The following is a 22,911-nucleotide window of genomic DNA, read 5'->3' as shown; positions in this document are numbered from 1 at the left end:
CTAAATGGAAGAAGATAACGACATTATGAAATTCACCAACAAATCAATTCTGGTTTCTGAAGAGCCTCCTTTCTTGATACATTGGGTTGCCTTGTACTTGAGATCATTTGCATTATGCCTCATCTCTTTGCCTTCTTCCTGGAAAAAAAACTTTCTAACACTTGTACCAATGTCCCCCCCTCTCCAACTTGCCCTCTATATCAAACCCTATCTTCCAGACCTCCTGGACATACCTGGCATTTCTCATCTGGTCAGCAAAATGGGGTCTACATATCATCGGAACACCCTCACATATGCTTTCCAATGTAGAGTTCCACACGTTATGGGGCCAAAAGCCACCAACCGCTTGGTGCCGAAGAACTTCTTGTTGCGGGGCCCAATTCACTACCATTCCCCTGCCACGAGTTGCGTCCTTAAAGCCTTTAGGTAGGCCTACCTTCCCCAAACCTTGAACCGAGCCCGGCCTGATCATCCAAAGAAACGGTACTTGGCTGTTGGCCAAGCCCCATGCAGCCTCCACTAGCTCTTCCTGATCCATAGACGCCAAGCTCCCAAAGCTAACAAATATAGTAGACTCCGCATCATGCTTGTCCAACCAATCTAAACAATGCGGAGCCCCCGACAGTTTGCCGCAATGTGCGGCATATAGGGTTTTCTGCTCTGCCTTCGAAGGAGTGCTTCGGGAGCATCCTATACGACGCAATCTGTGTCATATAGGAAACTAACGTAGGGGCGCCGCGCAAACTGGGCTGTCCCACAGACGTGAGGTAGAAAATGACGAACACGAGAAAAAAGGGAGTTGGCATGATTCAAACATGCGACCGCCCACTTATGTGCATCAGCTGCTTGGCCAAGTGCCTCTCGAGTTCTACTGACATAAGTAACAAATCACGGATAGATTTGCAAAAACTGGACCCAAAAATTGAACTTGCAAACAATTTTGACAAACCCGACGGAATTTCGAAAAATTCTGCATATTTTTAAATTTTGGACAAAATATGATGCATGTGAAAAAAAATTGAATTTCCAGAATATTTTTAGAAAAATCCGAACTTGTTTTAAATTTGGAGCAAAATTTTTAACATGGGAAAATATATCTGAAAATCATGAACATTTTTCGAATTGAGAGAACAAAAATTTTAATTCAAGAACAAATTTTGAACATGGGAAGAGAAATGAAAAATCCAGCACATTTTTGGAAGCAAGAACATTTTTAATTTTGAGATGTAAAAATTTGAAATAGAGAACACAAATTTTACATGGGTACAAAATTTTGAAAATCCCAAATATTTAAAAAACACAAACACTTTTTAGAACAAAAAATTGAAATCAAGAACAATTTGAAAATCTGAACAAAATTGGAAACATGAACAATTTTTTAATACATAAACAAAACTTAAAATGAATAATTTATCGAAAATTGGAAATACTAAATGTTTTTTGAATTATTGATTTTTTTAAAGAAGCAAACAAAACTTTGAACTTCTAACATTTTCTAAAAATATTAACAAAATTTGGAAAACAGGAATAGTATGTGAAAATTCAAAGAAATTATGCAAAAAAAATTAAATTGCTAAACATTTCTTGAAAAATAAAAATAATTTTGAAAAAGAGAAATGAAAATGAAAGAATATAAAAAGGAAAGGGAAGTAAAGTAAAAAAGAAACAACAAAATAAAAAATGTAAAGAAAATAAACAGGAAAAAAGGTGAAAAAGGAAACAGTTGGTCAGATTTCGAGCAATTCGTTCCAGGGTACCTCAGAAATTTAACGTTCCGTCAAACATTGCCTTAATTTACGGATTTAGGCCTTTCCGAAAATAGAAAATAACTCCCGACCGCCCCCAGCACCCATGCCGGCACCTTGTCGAAAAAAAAAACACCCATGCCTGCACACAAGAAAGAAACACGTGGATCTGAACCAGAAAAACAACAACAGCGCATATACATCGAGCCAAATGGCCAGGAAAGAAGTCCAACACACGCAGCACTTCTCGAGTTGAATAATATTATTGTTGTTGATTAATCTTGCCAGCAAAAATATCTGTTGCTAGCTAGTCTATCTTGTTGAGATACACATCGAGCCAAAGACCACAAAAGCAGTCCAACACGTAGCACTGGTCGTTGAATAATGCTGCCACCTAAAACTAGCTCAATTGCAGTCCGGCTGTTGTAAGTCAATTGCCTTTTTCCAGATGCTACGACGCGTGCGTCACTGCACACGTACAGACGTACTAGCTCAGAGTCCTCTATAAAATGACCAGAGTCCTCCGTTGTAATGCAAGTAACCAAGGCTTCGAGCCTGTGCATGAAAATGTTTGTCAGTTTCGAAAATCATATGTTCACCTTAAGGTAAAAAAATATGTCAATAGTTCAAAACAATTAACCATACATTGAATGAAGTTTTTTTTTCATACAACACCATAAAAATGTGCTCCGAAATGTTGTAACTATTCAAATCAGATCCAAACGTACCATTGCAAATTTCAGGCACGTCACACATAAAAGAAAGTTATTTGACGACTCAACATTGGCAAAACACATAAAGGAATTTAGTAAAGGAGAGTAATAACCAAAAATGTCATGCATCTAGATGATTGCGTTGTACTAGTACCATCGGTGCAATTTCATGCATCTCCATGGTTCCTTGATGATGGAGATACTGATCCGTATAGTGTTTGGACACAAACAGCTGACAAGTACTGCTTGATAACTAAGCAATTACTGGCTGGATTAACACTAACTTATTTCTAACAGTTTAGGGAAAACGTTTGCAAATGTCCAGTCTGGACGCTATTAAGCCAATTCTAACGGGGCAGCCTGAACGGATGCGGATATTGTCCATTTTTTGTCCGTTCAAGTTGGCAAAACGGACAACGAACACAGACGGACAGGCGAATACGGCTTCTGCACCCAACGGTGCTGCCCCACTTGGTAAGATGCCCGCCTGCATCATTCGTCAAACACTTAGAAGCGCGGACAACGCTCGCGTCAACGACGAGCATGCTCTTCGACTTGCGACCCTGACGTTGCTGCTGTCCAGCGCGAGGGAGAGCGAGCTGTCATGGTCGGGCGTGGCCCGTCGCGGCGCAGTAGCTGTGGGTCCCTCCACCCCCAGCACACGCAGCGCGCAGCTAGGAGCGAGGCTAGCGGCAGATGCGGCAGCCGAGACTCCTTTGCCGCACAGCGCATGCGCAAGTGCACGCTTGATCTAGTGTCCGACACGTAGATGGCCGTCGTGTGAGGAGGTCGGATGTCGCGGTGACGAGGTTGGGTTGCATCGCGCCTTGGCCCGGAGGTGCTCCACCTGGAGCACGACGCAGGCGGACGCCATCTCGCAGCAGTCCGTGGCGGTGATCAATTGCGCGGCGAATCCTCCCGGCAGCCACTACTTGCCCAAATCCTCTAGGCAGTGGTCCTCGCTGGAGACGAGGCCTGAAGGCATCTCACCGGAACGGCGCGAGGTGGCAGGTTGAGGAGGTGCCGGTGGTGCATTGAGGTGCCCGCCGGAGTTGCCCGAGTGGCCTCAGAGGTGCGCGCCGAAGTGGAGCGAGTGCCATGGAACTGCGCAATGGAGTGGCGCCGAGCGCCAGTGCCGCTGCCCAACAACGTACTCCCGTGGATCCAACAACCTACTCCCGTGGATCCAGTCGCCACACGAACAACGTACTCCCATGGGTCCAGTCGCCACAAAGGTACCCTCCGCCTCTGTAGATGTCATCCATGGTGGACACCGCACCCGACAATTGTTCGGTTAAAGTCCATCGGCCATATTTTGATGTACTCGTTGTTCACTTTGAAACAAACATGACGGGTTCACACAATGAGTACTGCTATGCTGAGTTCCTAGATTCATATTCATTAAACGATAACAAAGATGAGGATGAAATAGCGGCGATAACATCTATTCTTGAAAAAGCCATAGTGAGCATATTTTTCATTTCAAGGGTTCAACAAAGGTCATATGACTATGATGACTAGTTTCCCCCGATGCACCATTCAAAATAATTTTTTCCACGTTGATTCCTGATGCAGGAACCATTATTATTCAGGCGCCTCTACACAGGTGCCAGTGTCTATATATGATGATTACTTCAAACTGAAGAAAGATGGTGTTGGTCACATTGGGTTCTCAGGTCTACAGAAGTGTACAACTGGTATGAGGATGCTTGCCTATGGCAGAACCGTAGATTTGTTGGACAAGTACCTCTGAATGTATAAGAGCACATGGTTGGAGGTCATGGTTAGATTTGCCATCATAATGGTGAAGGAATTTGGATCGGAGTATATGCGAGAACCAAATGCCGAAGACAAAGCAATACTATTCATGGCACTTGGAGAATCATGAGGGTTTCCATATATGCTCAGATCTCTGGATTGAATGAACTGGAAAGGGAAGAACTGCCCATATGCTCAGCAAGGACAGTAATAGTACTAGGGCCATCATAAAAAGCCCAATATTAATCTTGAAGCGGTTACATCACAAAACCTCTGGATTTGACACTCTTTCATTGACGTATCCGGGTCTCATAATGACATTGACATGTTGTAATAGTTTTCATTGCTTGCAAGGTTGTGTGAGGGAAAAGCTCCTGCGTGCAACTATCATCAATGGACATGAATGCAATATGGGGTACTATATTTGTGATGGTATCTATCCCTCATTGGTGACCTTTGTCAAGACCATCTCCATGCCATGAGGTAAAAAAATGCCACTTTGCTACAAGATAAGAAGGTGCCAGTAAGGATGTGAAGAGGAAATTTGGAGTGCTCCAAGCTTGTTTTGCATTTCTTTGCAGACTTGCTAAATAATGGGATCCAGAGACATTGTGGGAAGTGATGACAGCTTGTGTGATCATGTATAATACGATTGTGGAGGATGAGGGTGAGGGCGTATGCCTTGGCCTTGAAGTTCAAAACATGGGTGATCCTATATAGCCTCTAGATCAGATTCCAACGATGTTTGAGGAATTTGTTCAACTGCATCATCAGATTCGCAATCAGCAAACTCATACATAACTTTAAAATGATCTCGGTGAGCATTTGTGGCCATTTGTGGGTGTTTCGTATGGATAATTACAACATGTGTCTGAGTAAACTGTATTCAAATTCAAACTATTTTATTTCAAAAATTGTGTTTGGATTGTAATATTTTTGTTTTAAAATTATAGTTTCGTCGGAATATTTATATTTGAGTTATTGATGCGTCGTGGTATTTACTTTGATTACCTCCAATATTCGTACTACTACACAAGGAAAACGGATAAGCCTCGAAATATGGTGACACATTTATTTAGAGTCAATTACACCGGTGGTGCTACAACTTGTCACAAACGGTCACTTTAGTGCTAGAACTTACGGTATACATTAAAGTGATGCAAAAACTTGGCTCGTACGTGCAAATACGGTGCAAATCTCGTTTGTATACGGCTGCGATGCTGACAAGGCATGACAGCATGGCATAGGGCCCGCTGTCGGTGACTTCCAAAAAAATCTTGGTTTATTATTATTATTTTCTCACAAAAAGGCCCCTGTCAGGTGTATTGCATCCGGTGGGTCCCACTCGTCAGCGAAACATCACAAATTTTATTAGAATGAAAAATATGCAGCCAAGGGATTCGTACCAGTAACCTCAGCCTAAACAGCATGTGCATCTAACCATCAGTCAAGACCTCACATCACGAGATAGAAGCATACACACGTTTTATATATTTGAATTAGGTTACATAACTAAAGAATCTTAATCGTAAAAAGGGTTACGCCCACGGTGTTTCAAGCCAGCTACCCAACTACTCCCCCTATTCGGAATTACTTATCGTAGAAATGAATATATCTAGACGTATTTTGGTTCTAGATACATCCATTTTTAAGACAAGTAATTTCGAACGGAGGGAGTAAAATAATTAGGACGGCGTGCCACTCCAACCATGTACTCACATGTGTAAATATAATTGCTACAGTTTATGTCTATAACAGAACGTGCTCCTGGGCTACAATTTATGTTATTTTTTTCCACTTTCTGAAAGTTGTAAAGAAATGTAAATTGTAATTATAAATAACATACATATAAATAAATATATTAGACTAAAACAATGCTCATTTATTAATTTTTAAAAATCCATGAAATTAAATTACGAATTAATTGTATAATTATTATTTTTTCATATTAAATAAAATATCAAAGTAATTTTAGAAAATATGTTTACTTAAAATCATATCAGTTCAAAAAATGTACAAGTTTTTTAATAAAATATTCATGTTGTATATAAAATTTTCCAAGCTTTAATGTTTTTATGTTGTTTTAACAAAATTTGTGTGTTTTCTAAAAATTAGATATGTAGTTTTAAATTAATATAAATATATGTGCAAAAAATTAGCCTAGTGTGCCTCGGACTGCAGATTCTCAAATGAAAACGTATTTACAATTATATGTACACTTTATAATTTACATTTTTTGTTTTGTTGTATAGTAATCCCTTCGTCCGGAAATAGTTGTTATCAAAATGAATAAAAGGAGATGTATATAGATGTATTTTAGTTCTAAATATATATTCTTTTTTGTCCATTTTGATGACAAGTATTTTTGGATGGAGGAAGTATATGCTAGGTCCTCCTCGTGATAACTGTTAGGTTGCTGGTACGAAATCCCAGGGATGTATCTTTTTTTTAATTAGAATTTTTATTTTACGTTATTTAACAAAGATATAAAGACTGATTATCCTTATATGACACACCTATTATCTGGTGCGTTGGCTAGACGAGCTCACGGCTGACTATAGGTCAACGGTTCGAATCCCTGCATGACTCCTATTTTTCTTTCAAATACTAATAAAATTTGTGATGTGGGCTGACAGGTGGGACCACCCAATGCCATACATGCAGTTGCTGTACACCTAACAGGGGCCTGTCATGCCTCGTCAGCTTCGCCGGCGTATACATACAAACGACATTTACACCGTATTTGCACGCTTAACCCAATCTTTTGCACCACTTTAATGTATGCTGTAAGTTCTAGCATTAAACTGACCATTTACACCATGTTTTAACATCACCAATGTAATTGACTCATTTATTTACTTTGAGTACAAGCGCTTGGGAATGCACGACAGAAGCGGAAATGGCTGCACGCACTTTTTCTCTTGTGGTTTCCCGAGTCGTCCTCCAGTAAACAGCCAGAGGTTGGCATTGGTGCAAGCGGCGGTCATGCATGCAAAAGGTCAACTTCCTCCGACTTCCGAGCCCATTAAGCTGCATGCTGTGCTTCCTCTCCTCTCGTCTTCCGAGTCCATTAAACCAACGGCGGCGCCGGGTGGTGAACCAAGCGCCGGCCATCGATCCATCCGTCTATAAATAGGGTGTTCCTCCCACGCCTTCGTTCCCCCGTCCAGTATACAGCTCGGCCAGTCTCGCTGCCACACTACCTACCAGCGACCGATAGTCGATACGCCATCCTACCGATCCGCCATGGCCGCCGACTGGTCCTTGCTTCCCCCGGACCTCCTCCGGCGCCTCGGTGACGGTCTCCTGGAAGCCGGCGACATCGACTACTACATGGGCATGCGCGCCGTGTGCCACGGCTGGCTCTCGGCACTCGCCATGCCGCGTCCGCTCGGCGTCGGCGCCGACCCTCGGTTCCGCCCCAGGAACTGGATCATGCTCCACGAGTACCAGTTCCGGGAAGCCGCCGACGGTCGCCACCTCTTCGTCAACGTCTCCACAGGACGCTTCCTCCGCCGCCGCGTCTCCATGCTCGACGACCACCAGCTGCTTCAAGTCTCCGACGGCCTCCTCATCCTCAAGGAGAAAAAATCCCCGCGCACCATCTGCGTCTTTGAGCCCTTCACAGGCTCGGTGCTCCGCACGCCGTACCAGGACGAAGAGGAGCAAGACGGTGACAATGAGGACGGCAACAATGAGGACGACGGCCATGAGGACGAAGATGAGCACGACGAAGACTACTATTTCGTGCCCCACACCGTCTACTTCGTCCCCTATCCGGCAAACGAAGTACGGGTGGTGCAGTCCCCCCAATATTAGGCATTCTGCGTCCGTAGCATGCTCGCCCACGCCGGCCATGTCTATGTGGCTGACACCGAGAGGTGCGTGTTCAGGATTGTTGAAGCGGAGCGTCCATCCTTCGGTTACGGCGAGCTGATAGGCAAGATGGAGCCGTATGCCCATGTGTACCTCGTTGAGTCAGGCGGGGAGCTGTTGGTGGTCAGCCTACCGAAATATTCACATGGCCGCCGCGCCGCTCAAGTTTACAGGGTCGACGTTGATCGCAAGGTGCTGGAACCGCTGGACAGCATCGGCAGCCGCGCGCTATTCCTGGGCGTCAGCAGGTGCCTCTCCGTTGACGCAGACAAGTTCCCATCCATCGATCGCAACTGCATATATATTGAAGACATGCATCTTGGAGGTGAAGTGCTTATGTACCATGCAATGTACATGTATGACCTCAGTACAGATGGCATGCGAGAGCACGTCTCTGACGACCTGATTAGCCCTCTCACTCGGATTGCTCCTCTCAGTCTTGCTAAGGTTTTCCTCGACTACTGTAACCGCCTTGATGATAAGTAAATCGGCAGTTTGGCACAATTGTGTATTATTTAGTACTAGTGCTTGGATGAATGTACTATGAAGCGGATTCAAAAGATTGAAGAGTGATATTTGAGAATTTTAATCGAAGAAGTTGCCGCTTGATAGAACAGTTGAAGATTGTTCTTATTTGTTTTTTATAGCAAAGAAAAACACATTAATGTCGATTTAAGTAAAGTCTCATCTAGCTGCGACATCATTTGATTTTTTTGGATTTGCTAATTCTCGTCTCGATGAGAATTAGCTACTATGTCACTTATAAATTCTTCACCGCATGATTAAAAGGCTTAAATATTTGTGCAAACTTTTTTATCTTTGTCGCCATGTCCAGCGTCGATGTGTGTGTGTGTGTTTCTTCTCAGGTCGGCTGGTGTCGTACCGAAGGCATGTGTCCCTCGTAAACAGCGTTTGGTTGGGTCTGATACACGCCCCTCAGGCCAGTCATAGTGGGAGTAATTTAGCTAGTAACATAACATACTTCAAGAAATTTTTACTTACTATGTGGCATGTAGTTAATGAGAAGTGGTAACATAGTGCTTCACAAGACACGATGAGTCTACAAACTAATCAATAAAGTCTAATATGACACTACTACTATATTACTTTGCACTACGAAGATAGTAACCTAGACTAGCGAAAATGTCTAGGAGCTCTCGGCGACTCCCCCCACTGGAATCCATCCCATCCACTAGCATTGGGATTCGCACTCGCTATATTAGCTCCGTTGTATTCACACCATTTAATGTCTAGTATTCATTTGCACAGTGAGGTATATCACCTGAACAGTTCAACGCGCTTTCTCCCCTCGTCCAGACAAATTCACATCCTCCTGTCCTTCTCCCCCTCTCATCCGCCAACTCCCAACTACCCATCTGAATTTAATGCTCACGCTTCACAATTTCTCGCAACGGCTCAATCCTCACTACAATGGTCATCTTCCTCCTCTCGTCAGATATAAAATACTTGCAGCTTGCAGCTTCCTCACTACTGCATATCATACCATCAAGAACAGTTCATACCAGCCATCAAGTACAGCTTCCTCCCTTGTACATGGTTCTCATTGCCATGTCTAGCTCAACCCATCCCATGTCAAGCTCCAGCTCCCCCCTTGTTTCTCTTGAGGAGCAGCCACCACTTTCACTAATGATATGCCCTTTCTGCAACAATGGGATGGTTTAGTGGTGGGTGTCTCGCACGACAAACAATCCAGGAAAGCACTTTTACAAGTGCGAGCACGAGTGGGTATGTCCTAATACTTTTATCAATTTTTGTGTACTATCCTGTTCTACTGCATGATCCCATCTTCCTTTTTTCTTCCGTTTTTGCAAGACTCGCAAATGCAACTTTTGGAAATGAGAGGAGAACTACATCAACGTCATACATGCCAAGTGGCCGAGGCTGTTCACCGTCCCTTCCCGCGAAGACAGGAAATTACACCGCATCATCATCGCTCTCCTCCTAGTCAATCTGCTCACTCTGTTCTTCGTATGCTGCAAGGTCGCTTGAAGCCGCCAGGACCTCTCCCGACTCCTGCCTGTCCTTCAAGTTCAAGCCGTTTTTTATTGAATAAATATGTTTATCTGTATTGTCTAAAACCAGTTGTCTTACTCTGGCAAATTCTGTTTTTATATTTATCCACCCTCTGATTATATGTTGTAATCATGTATCACAACTAGTACCCCATTCATAAATTCGAAATCAGATGTATGATATTTTTTTTTCATTGTCCACCTTATCCATTACCACACTTAACTATCACTATCATTTTCCAGATTAACTCCATCATTAATGTTCATTACTTACGTCCAACCGTTGGCCCACGTCACGTTGCACCCTTTCTCAATAAATAACCTCTCCCCACCAAGTCAACAATTCCCTGCCCAAAAGCCTGCTTGAACAGCCATAACTGCATCTGTACAACCATCAATCTGGCCCGGCAGCTGTCCCCACATACTCACTTTCTTTGGTTTCCCCTATTGAGAAAGAAAACTAAATTCAATAAGCAGAAAAAATTCTGAAAAAAATATAAATAACCGAACAATATATAGATTGTTTGATTACCCCGCAGTTGCACAACAGCTCTTGTATGCTTTTAGCACCTTTGACATTTGTACGGCTCTTCCGGTACCTGATTCCAAAACCGCACTCCCATGAATACAGGTTGCAGTAGTCGTAAGCTTCTCCTAGCGAATCAAATGTCAAGCCCAAAGAAGGCACCACAACTGCATCTCCTTTCCTCTCAGCAAATCCTCTAAATGCTAGTTCCAGTGCATTAATCCTATCTGCACTAGCCGCTCGTTTGTCAGGCATTGCGCCGTGTCTGTTACTGTAATTGCAAAAAACAAATGCCCCGTGTCAATATCATATAAATTTGCTTAACGGTACATACAATTAGGAGAACATATTTAATTTCAATGTTGTGGATATGTTCATAATATAATTAAATTTTTCAGACTTCTAGCCTTCTTCTATACGTGTGCATCAAGCTCATAAATCAAGTTAATGATGGAACTTGTACAGAGATAACTTACCGTCGAACCCAGCCGCTTTTTTCCCTTTCGACATCAATCACATTTGGAGTCCTTGATTTCGAACCATGATCTCCATCTAGAACTGTTGAGATGTGCTGCTCTGTGCTTCCATTAGAAGAATCCAGCTCGTCAGCTTCGGCTACCGTCGACAGTGCACGCGCCTCTTTGACGGACATCTGAGCTATGCCCGTGGCGCACTCGTCGGCTCTTATTTCTTCATTCGATCTTGAAGGGGACAGTAGCAAAAGCAAAATAAACAATTAATCATCTAATAAAGCAGTTCTGCTTTCCAATCTGTTCTAAACCTAAAGAACTTGCATGGAATCGATGCCGGTGGGTTGGTGGTCAAGCGGATCTGCTGGACTGCTCGTCTTCTCATGCCGAAAAAGTACTCAAGATACAGATTACTGATAAACAACTGACGCACAGGCCGAGTACTACCAAACTGAAATACCCTTCTTCTGTGGCGATTTTGTTAGTGCGGAAATCACTACCGGCAGCCGAGAGGAGAATTGTTTTACAGATCTGGCTATGGAGTGTTTGCGTGCAAGGAGAAGACTCCACAGATAGGCGATGGTAGAGTAAATTAATTAGGTAGGGACAACTTTACTGTAGCAGGTCAGCTCGGACAGGAAACAATAAATGAGCAAGAATAGGTATAGATTGTTGCTTCATACAACGCGTCCGACGTATTAACAGGCTGTAATGTTTTACAGCAAATCGGCACAGATCCCAAGGTTGCATCCGTGCGGCAGCGATTTCGTAGGTGTGCGTCGCCGGGTGCTCCTAATCCACCTCCACTAGACTAGTGTCATATGCATGACACTAGTATACGTTACTCCCCACTACGACCAGTCTTACATAAAATCACAAATGGTAACACTTTAACAAAGGAAAAGAAGTATAGGAAATTATTTGTACCACCACTATTAACATGTATAGCTAGTTGTATCATGAACAGTAAACAAATCGCCACAAGAAAGTACGGAGTGTTTCTTGGTACGTTTTTTTAAAAAGCCACTGGTGTTTCTATTGATAACCCATGGTACAGTATTAAGTCCCTCTCCATTCTCTTTAGTTGTTACATTTCGGCCCAACTTCTGTGTCCACTGAGTGCTGGTTAGTATTCTACGTTTAGCTGCAGTAGGCCTAGTTCACTCTATTTTCAACCCGTTAAGGTCCATGGTCTTTTTTAGTTACAGCGAATATGTTAAAATGATCATGCTATAACTTTGCAACCATAACTCAGATTAAAATAATTTATATATGTAATTTGACCAGAAAAATGCTTAGCTTGAAACTGTTCGATTAGTCGCTCCTGCTAACTAGTATTAAATTATTTTTCAGGAATAACATTAATTAATCTAACTAATTGCTGCGTAATATTAAATGGTTTTTACCTCATTTAAATTGGATACATATGTTAAATAAAGTATGATGTATATTCTGCTAATATTAGCAGAATAATATTCTGCACAAACTTCGGAACCGCGCCGCTCAACGCGAATGCATAACATTTTTAAGCAAGAGTACTGCAATACTAAGAGCATCTTCAGCCGTTTGGCCCCCAGCACACCCGGCGATAGCGATTTGGTCAATGCGCTGGTGGTTTTTTCGCCCCGGGGGCGATGCAGTTCCCAGCCGCGCCCCCAGGTTTCTGAAGGAAATATGCCCTAAAGGCAATAATAAAGTTGTTATTATATTTCCTTATATCATGATAAATGTTTATTATTCATGCTAGAATTGTATTAACCGGAAACTTAGTACATGTGTGAATACATAGACAAAACAGAGTGTCTCTACTATGCCTCTACTTGACTAGCTCGTTAATCAAAGATGGTTATGTTTCCTAACCATAGACATGTGTTGTCATTTGATGAACGAGATCACATCATTAGAGAATGATGTGATGGACAAGGCCCATCCGTTAGCTAAGCATAATGATCGTTTAGTTTTATTGCTATTGCTTTCTTCATGACTTATACATATTCCTCTGACTATGAGATCATGCAACTCCCGAATACCGGAGGAACACTTTATGTGCTATCAAATGTCACAACGTAACTGGGTGATTATAAAGATGCTCTATAGGTGTCTCCGATGGTGTTTGTTGAGTTGGCATAGATCGAGATTAGGATTTGTCGCTCCGAGTATCGGAGAGGTATCTCTGGGCCCTCTCGGTAATGCATATCACTATGAGCCTTGCAAGCAATGTGACTAATGAGTTAGTTACAGGATGATGCATTACGGAACGAGTAAAGAGACTTGCTGGTAACGAGATTGAACTAGGTATGATGATACCGATGATGGAATATCGGGCAAGTAACATACCGATGACAAAGGAAATGACGTATGTTCTTATGCGGTTTGACCGATAAAGATCTTCGTAGAATATGTAGGAGCCAATATGAGCATCCTGGTTCTACTATTGGTTATTGACCGTAGATGTGTCTCGGTCATGTGTACATAGTTCTCGAACCCGTAGGGTCCGCATGCTTAACGTTCGATGACGATTTGTATTATGAGTTATGTGATTTGATGACCAAAATTTGTGCAGAGTCCCGGATGAGTTCACAGACATAACGAGGAGTCTTGAAATGGTCGAGAGGTAAAGATTCATATATTGGAAGGTTACATTCGGACATTGAAATGGTTCCGAATGATCCAAGAATTTTTCTGAAGTACCGAGGGGTTACCGAAACCCCTGGGGAAGTTAATGGGCCTTAGTGGGCTTTAGTGCAGAGAGGGAAGAAGGGCCATGAGGTGGCACGCGCCTCCCCCTGCCCAAACCAAATTGGACAAGGGGCGGGGGTGCGGCCCCCTCCTTCCTTCTCCTTCTCCCCTCCTTCCTTTCCCTCTAGTGAAAGAAAGGAAAGGGGGGGGGGAATCCTAGTTGGACTAGGAGTCCAAGTAGGACTCCCCCCTGGCGCGCCTTCTCGTTGGCCGGCCTCCTCCTCCCCCTCCTTTATATACGTGAGCAGAGAGGCACCCCAAAGCACAACAAACAATCTCTTAGCCGTGTGCGGTGCTCACCTCCACAGTTTAACACCTCGGTCATATCATCGTAGTGCTTAGGCGAAGCCCTGTGCCGGTAACTTCATAAACACCGTCGCCACGCCGTCGTGTTGACGGAGCTCTCCCTCGTCCTCAACTAGATCAAGAGCTCGAGGGAGGACGTCATCGTGCTGAATGTGTGCTGAACACGGAGGTGCCGTATGTTCAGTATTTGGATCGGTTGGATCGTGAAGACGTTCGACTACATCAACCGTGTTACTAAACGCTTGCGCTTTCGGTCTACGAGGGTACGTGGACACACTCTCCCGTCACGTTGCTATGCATCTCCTAGATAGATCTTGCGTGATCGTAGGAATTTTTTTAAAATACTGCATTCCCCAACAGTTTTGGCCCCAAGACGCACATAAATTCAAATTTGTCTTTTCTCGCTGCCAAAAAAATGCCACAAGTTCGGCGATCAACGGCGATCTGCCACAAAGTTCGAGGATCACCATACCACAGTTCGGCGATCAAACATAAACGATAGTTCGGCGCTCAAAAGGAATGACGCGTAGACAAAGGAATGCATCAAATGACGGGCTCCTCCGGCGTGGGACTGGCAGGCGTCCGCGTTGGCGTGTCTTCTATGCTCGGGCTGCTCAACGTCGGCGTGGCTTCTGTGCTCGGGCTGCTCGGCGTCGGCGTGGCTTCTGGGCTGGGCGTCGGCGTGGCTTCACCCCTCGGGCCGAGTGTCGGCCCGGCGTTGGGGTCAGCGTGGGCGTAGGCGCGGTGGTCCAAGGCATCTGGTTTAAGATGAGGCCGTGCTTTGTCAAGTACCACGCCTTGATTTGCACGTCCATCGTCGACATGTCCGCCCCCATCAAGAAAGCCAGGTCGGTGTTCCTCTTCTTCGCGGTGACGTTGGTCCGGAGTAGGTCAAGTTTGATGGCGCTGTTCGTCATCAACGCCGACCACCGCGCCTCGGATTTCTGCTCCCTCTTGGCGGCGTGGTTCTTGGCGTTGGCGATGCACTGCTCGATCGACGATAGCAGCCGCTCGGCAGCCGGTGCGGCGTCCTTCGCCGTCTTGGCTCTTTTGTTGTCGTCAGGGCGCCCATCCGCCGCCCCCAGGGCTGGCGCGTCCGGCTTGTACGTCTCCAAGGCCTTGGCAAGGGTGCGCCAGACATCCGTCCACTTCTCGCACTTCTCGATCCGGGTTAATATGTGGAGGAACATGAATTCTTGGTCGTTGTTGTCCTGGCGGTACATGGTGAACATCCAAACCATTTGCGCAGCCGAAGAATTAGTGTCGGTGACGTGCACGGCGAAAAGAAGCGAGAGCCGGCGGCTGTACATACCTGACCCTCGACGTTGGCGCCGCTTTCCGCACGAGCCGCGATCTCCTCGACGAACCCAGGCCATTTGTTGCGGGCCGTCTGAATGATCGCCCAATAGTTCGACATGGCCTTTGCGCCGAACTGCATGTGGATGGTGGCGAAGTAGGGGTCGACAAGCTTTTCGCTGCAGTTTTATAACCGATTGTTGAAACAAGGCGTGTGATACGCCGTCGGAAGGCCGTGGAAGAGGCTCAACTTTCATAAATAGAATATTTTCTGAGATTCCTTACGGTTTTAAATGAATTTTTAATATAGTGTTACAGCTGACGAGTGACAACGATCGTTTTTTCATGATATTTTCCAAACCTCTTATTGAAATAATGCAAACGGTACACCATTGGAAAGACATCAATGAGGCGCAATGTAGAACACTCTCTCTAATTCCTTACAGTTTAAGAGCATTTTTTATTTAACAAAGTACGGACAATCTGTTTTTTGCGACATCAAAATCGACGAGTGCATCAGACATGAAACCAAAAATGTGCCTCTTAATATAAAACTATAGTTCAAGCATCTTAATATAAGTGTTCAAATGTTTTCCGAAAACGTGCCTCTAGTTTTTTTTGGCGAAAAAGGGTCCAGATATGTTACAAAAGTTCACCTAAGTTTGAAAAGAAGAATAAACATGGTAGCTGAAAAAATAAAAGAAAAACCAAAAATGATAATTTTAAACATAAATAGAAAAGTAAAAATGAAAAATAAAGAACATAAAAAAATGGGCTGGCCCAGACGGGCGAACCTGTGCGGAGCTCCCGACAGTTTGCCGCAATGTGCGCCGTATAGGGGTTTCCGTTCAGGGAGCTCCTATTCAGCGCTTTAGGCACCAGGGAAGCCCACATGCCGGAGCTGGTGGGCCGGTGCATTTATACGTCCGCCTTTGAGAAAAAAGGGGGGAAATCGAAAAACCAAAAAATGATAAATTTGAAAAATTCACCATTATGAAAAACAGTAAATCAAATTTGAGAAAATCACCGATTTTCATAAAAAATCATCTATTTTTCAAAAAAATCATTGATATTGAAAAAAGTTCACGGAATTAAGAAAAGGTTCTTCAAATTTAAATAAAAGTTCATCAATTTTAAAAAAGGTTCTTTGAAGTTTTAAAAAAGATCATCAAATTGGAAAAATCATGAAATTTGAAACAAGTTCATAGACTTTTTAAAAATATATAGATTTGCCAAAAATAACAAATTTGGAACAGTTCATCAAGTTTAAAAAAATCATCGATTTGAAAAAAAAAGTTCACGTATTTACAAACAATTCATCGAGCCAGTAAGAACAAAAATAAAGAAACCGAAAATGAAAAAGGAGAAAAGAAAAAAGAAAAAGGAACAGGACCAATAAAAGAAGAAAGAAATGAAAGCTAACAGATCCTGGTGATGGGCGTGGTGGTTAACTATGCTACCTCGACGACAATAGTAACAGTGCCTGGAGCATCAAATAGGGTCTGCCTTCCGTTCCTTCTTTAGAAGGCACGATTCGTTCCATCTAGGGTATCCTGGTATTTCTTTATAGAAAAAAACTTCATGAGCACCAAACGCTCAAGCCGAGACTTGTATCCTGGTGGGCTAATAGAGAACTTCCGCGCCTTATTTTATGGCTTAAGGCTTTTAAAAAAAAAAGAAAATTCCCGACCGCCCTCGACACCCATGCCGCCACCACAAGAAAGAAACACGTGGATCTAAACAAGAAAAACAACAAGAACGCTCACGCGTGACGAGGAAAGCAGTCCAACACGTAGCACTGGTCGTTGAATAATGCTGCCACCTAGAACTATCTTGTGTTGTTGCTAGTCTATCTTCTTGTTGTAGGGCAATTGCCTTCTTCCAGATGCCACGACGCGTGCGTCACTGCGTACGTACTAGCTCATACTATATAGTGTATAAAATGACCAGAGTCCTCCGTTGTAATGCAAGCAACCAAGGCTTCGAGCGTGTGCTGTGCCTATACGTGAGCTTCAGTGCCGAGTGAGCCATAGTAGCCTAGCCTAGCTGACTCCCGCGATGAGCTGGTGGTGGGCGGGCGCGGTGGGCGCCGTCAAGAAGAGCCAGGAGGAGCGCACCGAGCTCTCCTTCCAGAGCGTCGCCCTCGTCATCGGATCCACCGGCATCGTCGGCACATCGCTCGTCGACATACTCCCGCGCGACGACACCCCCGGCGGGCCCTGGAAGGTGTACGCCGTCTCCCGTCGCCCGCTCCCTCCCTGGTCCCCGCAGCCCTCCCCCGCCGTCACGCATCTGCTCCTGGACCTGGCCGACCATGTCGCCGTGGCGGAGGCCCTCAAGCCGCTCACCGACATCACCCATGTCTTCTACGCTGCGTGGTCCAGCCACCCGACGGAGGCTCAGAACCGGGAGGCCAACTCCGCCATGCTCCGGAACGTGCTCTCCGTCCTCGTCCCGGGCTGCCCCGCGCTCGCCCACGTCTGCCTCCAGACCGGCCGCAAGCACTACATCGGCCCGTACGAGGCCATCGGCAAGATCCCCGTCCCAGACTCGCCCTACACCGAGGATATGCCCCGCCTCGATTACCCCAACTTCTACTACGACCAGGAGGACGTCCTCTTTGAGGAGGTCTCCCGCCGCGACGGCGCCGTCAGCTGGTCTGTGCACCGTCCCTCCGTGGTCTTTGGGTTCTCTCCCCGGAGCGCCATGAATGTCGTGGCCAGCCTATCCGTCTATGCCGCCATCTGCCGCAAGGAGGGCGCCATGCTGAGGTGGCCTGGGAGCAGGGTTGCATGGGAGGGCTTCAGCGACGCCTCCGACGCGGATCTTGTCGCCGAGCAGGAGATCTGGGCAGCCGTCGATCCGTTGGCAAGGAACGAGGCTTTCAATTGCAGCAATGGAGATTTATACAAGTGGAAGCAGCTCTGGCCGATGGTGGCTGACCGATTCGGGGTGGAGTGGGCGGGATACGAGGGAGAGGACAGCCGGTTCATGCTCGCCGACGCCATGGCCGGGAAGGAGGCGGTGTGGGCAGAGATCCTCCAGGAGAACGAGCTTGTCACGACGGAGCTCCAAGAGATTGCCAATTGGTGGTTCCTCGATGCCGTGTTCAATGTCAAGTGTGAGCATTTGGATAGCATGAACAAGAGCAAGGAGCATGGATTCCTTGGATTCCGTAACACGGCCAAGTCCTTCAACGCATGGATTGATAAGATGAAGGTTTTGAAGATTGTTCCATGATGCTGCCACATCCCATTTCCTTTCTTTGAAGTTAGTTTCGTTACATCATTTCTGTGTTTGGGTTTGGGAAGGTGGCATGATGTAAAATGTTATAGTGCAGAATAAAGTATGACGACAAAATAAATCTCCGCGTAAATGAATTATCCATGCTCATCATGTAAGGCACTAATACTCATGTTTGGTATTGCTGGTCTGTTGCTTTTGACTTCAGAACTGAGATAGCTCCCAAAAGCCGGCACATCTGGTTGATTGTTCTAATTGATTGCTGATGTTGGCATGTTTGACAAATATCACCAGTTGGGTATCAAAATCCGATTTGGAATCGTGTTTTCTATCTCCAACAATAGCCCCTAATATCCCATCCAGTTTTGCTAAAGCACATCTAGATGTGCCATAAGTATTGCACATCTAAGTTTTATGTCATTGATCTTACGTCGAGATTCGTGTGTGGATATTTCCTTTTTCTTTTCTTTTCCTCTTTGTGCTTGAATTCACTCACTTAGATGTGCAATAACTAGGGCATATCTAAATGTGCCCTAGACACACCCTATCTCATCCACTACTTTTTCACCACAAAAAGATTCCAACCGCGGCAACGGAGCCTCGTTCTTAATCTGTAGTCTCTTTTCTCATGACATCACATGTAGTCTCTTTCTCATGGCACCAAAAAGTAAGCCCTATGAAGAGGACTAGAGGTTGGGGCCCGCTACTGCGGGCCGCTTGAGAGAAAGATGTGCGTGTGTTTCTCCATCTTAAAGGGAAAAAGGAAACAAAACCTCACTTTCATCTCAAAACTGGGGAAAAATATCACATCAGATGGACATCACATCCAAATTTAAAAGAAAAAAAAACTAGAAAAACTTTCCTCAAAGAGAATAAGGAAAAAAGTCTCACTTACATGCTCCAAAAAAATCAAAAAAATTCTCACCGCAGCCAACCAACATGCACCATGTGGCATAGCTGACCAGCGGCGTTTCACTCTACCTTAATGTGTTTGATGATGGGCACCATCATTGCCATTGTGTAATATTAATTGTACAGTAGCGGCAGCATCAACTAATGCAATTATAATATGAGGTTGCCCTTCATGTATAGTATTTCTAGGAGAATGGCGTTTTGGCTCCTAGGTGTAAATACACCAATTATGAAATATGTATAAAAACACATTTCAAAATGTTAAAAGTTCAAGAAAAAAAACCCGCATGTACATCCAGACATGCTATATTCGCACACAAAATTTCAGTGAAAAGGGAAATTTTTTATGGCATGTATAAAAAAGATGAAAAAATGCCCCGTGAATAGCTGTAATCAAGCATTGAAAATTGCATTTTTTTACACAAGCCACAAAAAATGTCCTTTTTTTCATCGAAACTTGGTGCACACACATATAATGTCCGAATTTACACGCATGGTGCATATACACCTATGAGACAATGTGTATTTAGATGTTATTGTCAAAATGTACATAATTATATTTTGAACCATGAAGATGACAGCAATTCTCACCTGTTGATGGGCATAGTTTCGAGTGCCACCTGATGCATGCCTCTTTTATAAAACTAGTAAAACGGACCGCTCTACCCTTGGGCTACATCTTTTTATCCCTCTCTCATAAGTTGTGCAAATGACCCTATACAAACCACAGGGTCAGAGGAATTTTCTAGAATATGTCACATGAACATATGGAATTTCTTGACTCAACATTGATAAGGCAATGCACGTAATTGGCTTGTATAATACATCTTAACACATGTGTTGGAAATAAACTTGCGATATATTACTATGTGGGGCGTGCTATGTGTCCCTGGGCTGATCTTTTGAATAGATCGGCTGGGTTGCAAGCTGTAAGATCTGACGCCATTGAGTCGTTGACCAGCGCCCTCCACCATTGCAAAAAGAGCTAATGTTGCAAAAACCTTTGCAACATAAGTCATGTTGCAGAAACCTCTGCAAAAAATGTTACGTTACAATTTTATTTTATTTTGCAAAATAGACCATATTGTAGGAATTGTTGCTGCGGCGGCACCATGCGCGCCGGTGCTCCTCTAGGATGGCGATGCACATGAACATAATAGACTTTGCCTCCTAGTTGTCTAAGCAATATAAACGACTTCTATCTTGAGCCAATAGGCTGCTTTAGGCACCTGAAGATATCTTGGGATCCGAGCCAATCGCGTACACTCGGACACCTACGCCATCGATGGTCCTTTGGAGCTCAGCATCTTTGAGGTCACAGAATGTGTTGAGGATGACACCGTACGAACACCTTGATTATTTCACAATGCATTCTAGGCAGGTGAACATCGTTTCATATGGAGTTGTGGTTGAGAAGACCGTGTCTCGCAACCAGAGTGGTGGAGATCATCTAGTGGCATATTCAGTTGCAAACGATCTGAAATTTAGTTAACAAAATAATCAACTACCGGGTGACGTATGTGAGGATGCATCTGCATTATTAGGAAACTAAGAAATATAAATATGTGAGTCCAGTTTACAATTGATGTTATTGTGATTGTCGTTGTGTGTGGCAATGTGCATGCATATGTGAATATGAGTAGTAGTGCAAGTTTACAAAATGTATATGAGGATGCTTGCTCATTATTAGAAAGCTATTTTTACTCTGATTTGTCTACTCCATCTCAATGGTGGTCACTCTATATACAAGTATGGTCTTACATGCAGTTGCACTCGACTCCATGTGCCATCTATATTTATTTTACGATTCATCCTTGGGGCTTGCATTTAATGGAAATGTTCTATATTCCCTTTCAACCGATTCTTGCTCTAGTGTATTTTTTGATTTCTTTATTGTTTGCTTATCCTTTCTTTCCAAATTTCCTTGCACCATAGGATATGCTTCTAGGTTGCCGCTACTTGTTACCACAATGAAATCGACTATTTTTTTATAGTTTTGCTCGGTGTGTGAGTTGTTCGATCCTGCCAAAAATATATACTTTGATCATCAATTCACTGCTTTCTGACTGGCCCATTATTCCAATGATAAGTTATGACTTTTAGCACAGGGCCTCAGTTGAGGGACTACAATACACAGGTCAGCCCACTCGTGTGCATCTCTAATGCCTTACATTGATGTGAGCTAAACTACTATATACCTTAATTTCTCTATTTCCATAAAGAAACATAGATTATGTTTGTGGACTAAGAATTTTGCAAAGGAAATGCTAACAAAGCATTGCTATAAGCTGATCATTTAACTACACAAATTGTTCCAACAGGTCATAATTATTTTTCATGCAAGCGAACTTTTTTGTTTGACAAATGTTGCATCATTCATAAAAAAGATTTTTAATCATCTCAACAGAAGAGTTCATATGGCTTTTGGAAATGTGCCACTAGTTAAAGAAAAAAGTCCTGTTACTGACTTAAAACGTCTATCTCGCATCAGGAAATGTAATGCTACTTCAAGAAGAATGTTCACCAATCTCAACAAAATTGTAAACATGTCATTCAAAAATGTGTTGCGGGTTCAAGAAAAATGTCCCAACTATCCATCCAGCATCACGGAAATATCCAAGAAAAATGTTATAACTATTGAAGACACATCCAAAAGCATTCTAAAAAATATAGGGAACGTGAGACTGGATTTTTTGCTCTGGGGCTCCATGGAGCAAAAACAATTCGAAAATCAACTTTCTAAATTTCAAGAAAAATCTGAAAATAAACACACAAGTTCTTGTAGATGTATACATGATACGTGTGAAATTTTATCATGAAATGTGTTTCGATGTGATTTGTACAGAAAGAACAAAAAACATGTACTTTTATAGTGAATAGTACATGTGCTAGAAATACATGATTTTGCCTTTTTTGTGATTCGCATAAAAAATTATTTCGCCATGAAACTTTGCAAACAAGTAGTATACATCCATATGTATGCTTGAATTTTTTTCATAATTTTTAAAACCTATTTTTTTAACTTTTGTAACAAATGGCTCCATGGAGCTCGAGTTCATTTAGTAATTTCCGCGGGAACATCACATATAAGAGAAAAGGACATGACTCAACATAGGCAAAATAACAAAAAATAAAAATTTTACACATCTAAATGATTATGTTGTTCCATTAGTGCAATGTCATGAATCTACATGATTCCCCTAATTTTATATGTCCCTCTCCATCTAATGTGACGGCTTCCTAGTGTATACTCAACTAACTCGCTAAACATTTTATTTCACTCGCTCGAAGAAT

At 43.5% G+C, this 22,911-nt stretch overlaps 1 protein-coding gene, 1 long non-coding RNA gene and 2 pseudogenes across 2 annotated transcripts; 3 read left to right on the top strand and 1 right to left on the bottom strand.

Moving 5' to 3' along the window:
• Positions 1 to 21,077, bottom strand: LOC147982160 (UDP-glycosyltransferase 76B1-like; annotated as a pseudogene).
• On the top strand, positions 7,395 to 8,658 carry LOC147982162 (uncharacterized; annotated as a pseudogene).
• On the top strand, positions 9,485 to 10,230 carry LOC147982161 (uncharacterized). Its single transcript, XR_015599120.1, has 2 exons — positions 9,485 to 9,838; positions 9,926 to 10,230. It is a non-coding gene; the product is annotated as an uncharacterized LOC147982161 (long non-coding RNA).
• On the top strand, positions 17,419 to 18,826 carry LOC125530461 ((S)-8-oxocitronellyl enol synthase ISY1). The gene has a single exon (XM_048694853.2). It carries the CDS (start codon positions 17,521 to 17,523, stop codon positions 18,700 to 18,702), a length of 1,182 nt encoding a protein of 393 aa, XP_048550810.2. The 5' UTR covers positions 17,419 to 17,520; the 3' UTR covers positions 18,703 to 18,826.
• Positions 21,078 to 22,911: the final 1,834 nt, after the last annotated feature.

This window comes from Triticum urartu, chromosome 3A (assembly GCF_056163025.1).
Source record: "Triticum urartu cultivar PI428250 chromosome 3A, HENAU_Tu73, whole genome shotgun sequence".
Taxonomy (NCBI): Eukaryota; Viridiplantae; Streptophyta; class Magnoliopsida; order Poales; family Poaceae; genus Triticum; species Triticum urartu.
The sequence above is the reverse complement of the archived record's forward strand: the minus strand, read 5'-3'. Positions and strand labels throughout refer to the sequence as shown.

Bases quoted from the DNA above. Each gene is read 5' to 3' on its own strand.
- LOC125530461 (XM_048694853.2), top strand. From the start codon at position 17,521: ATGAGCTGGTGGTGGGCGGGCGCGGTGGGCGCCGTCAAGAAGAGCCAG.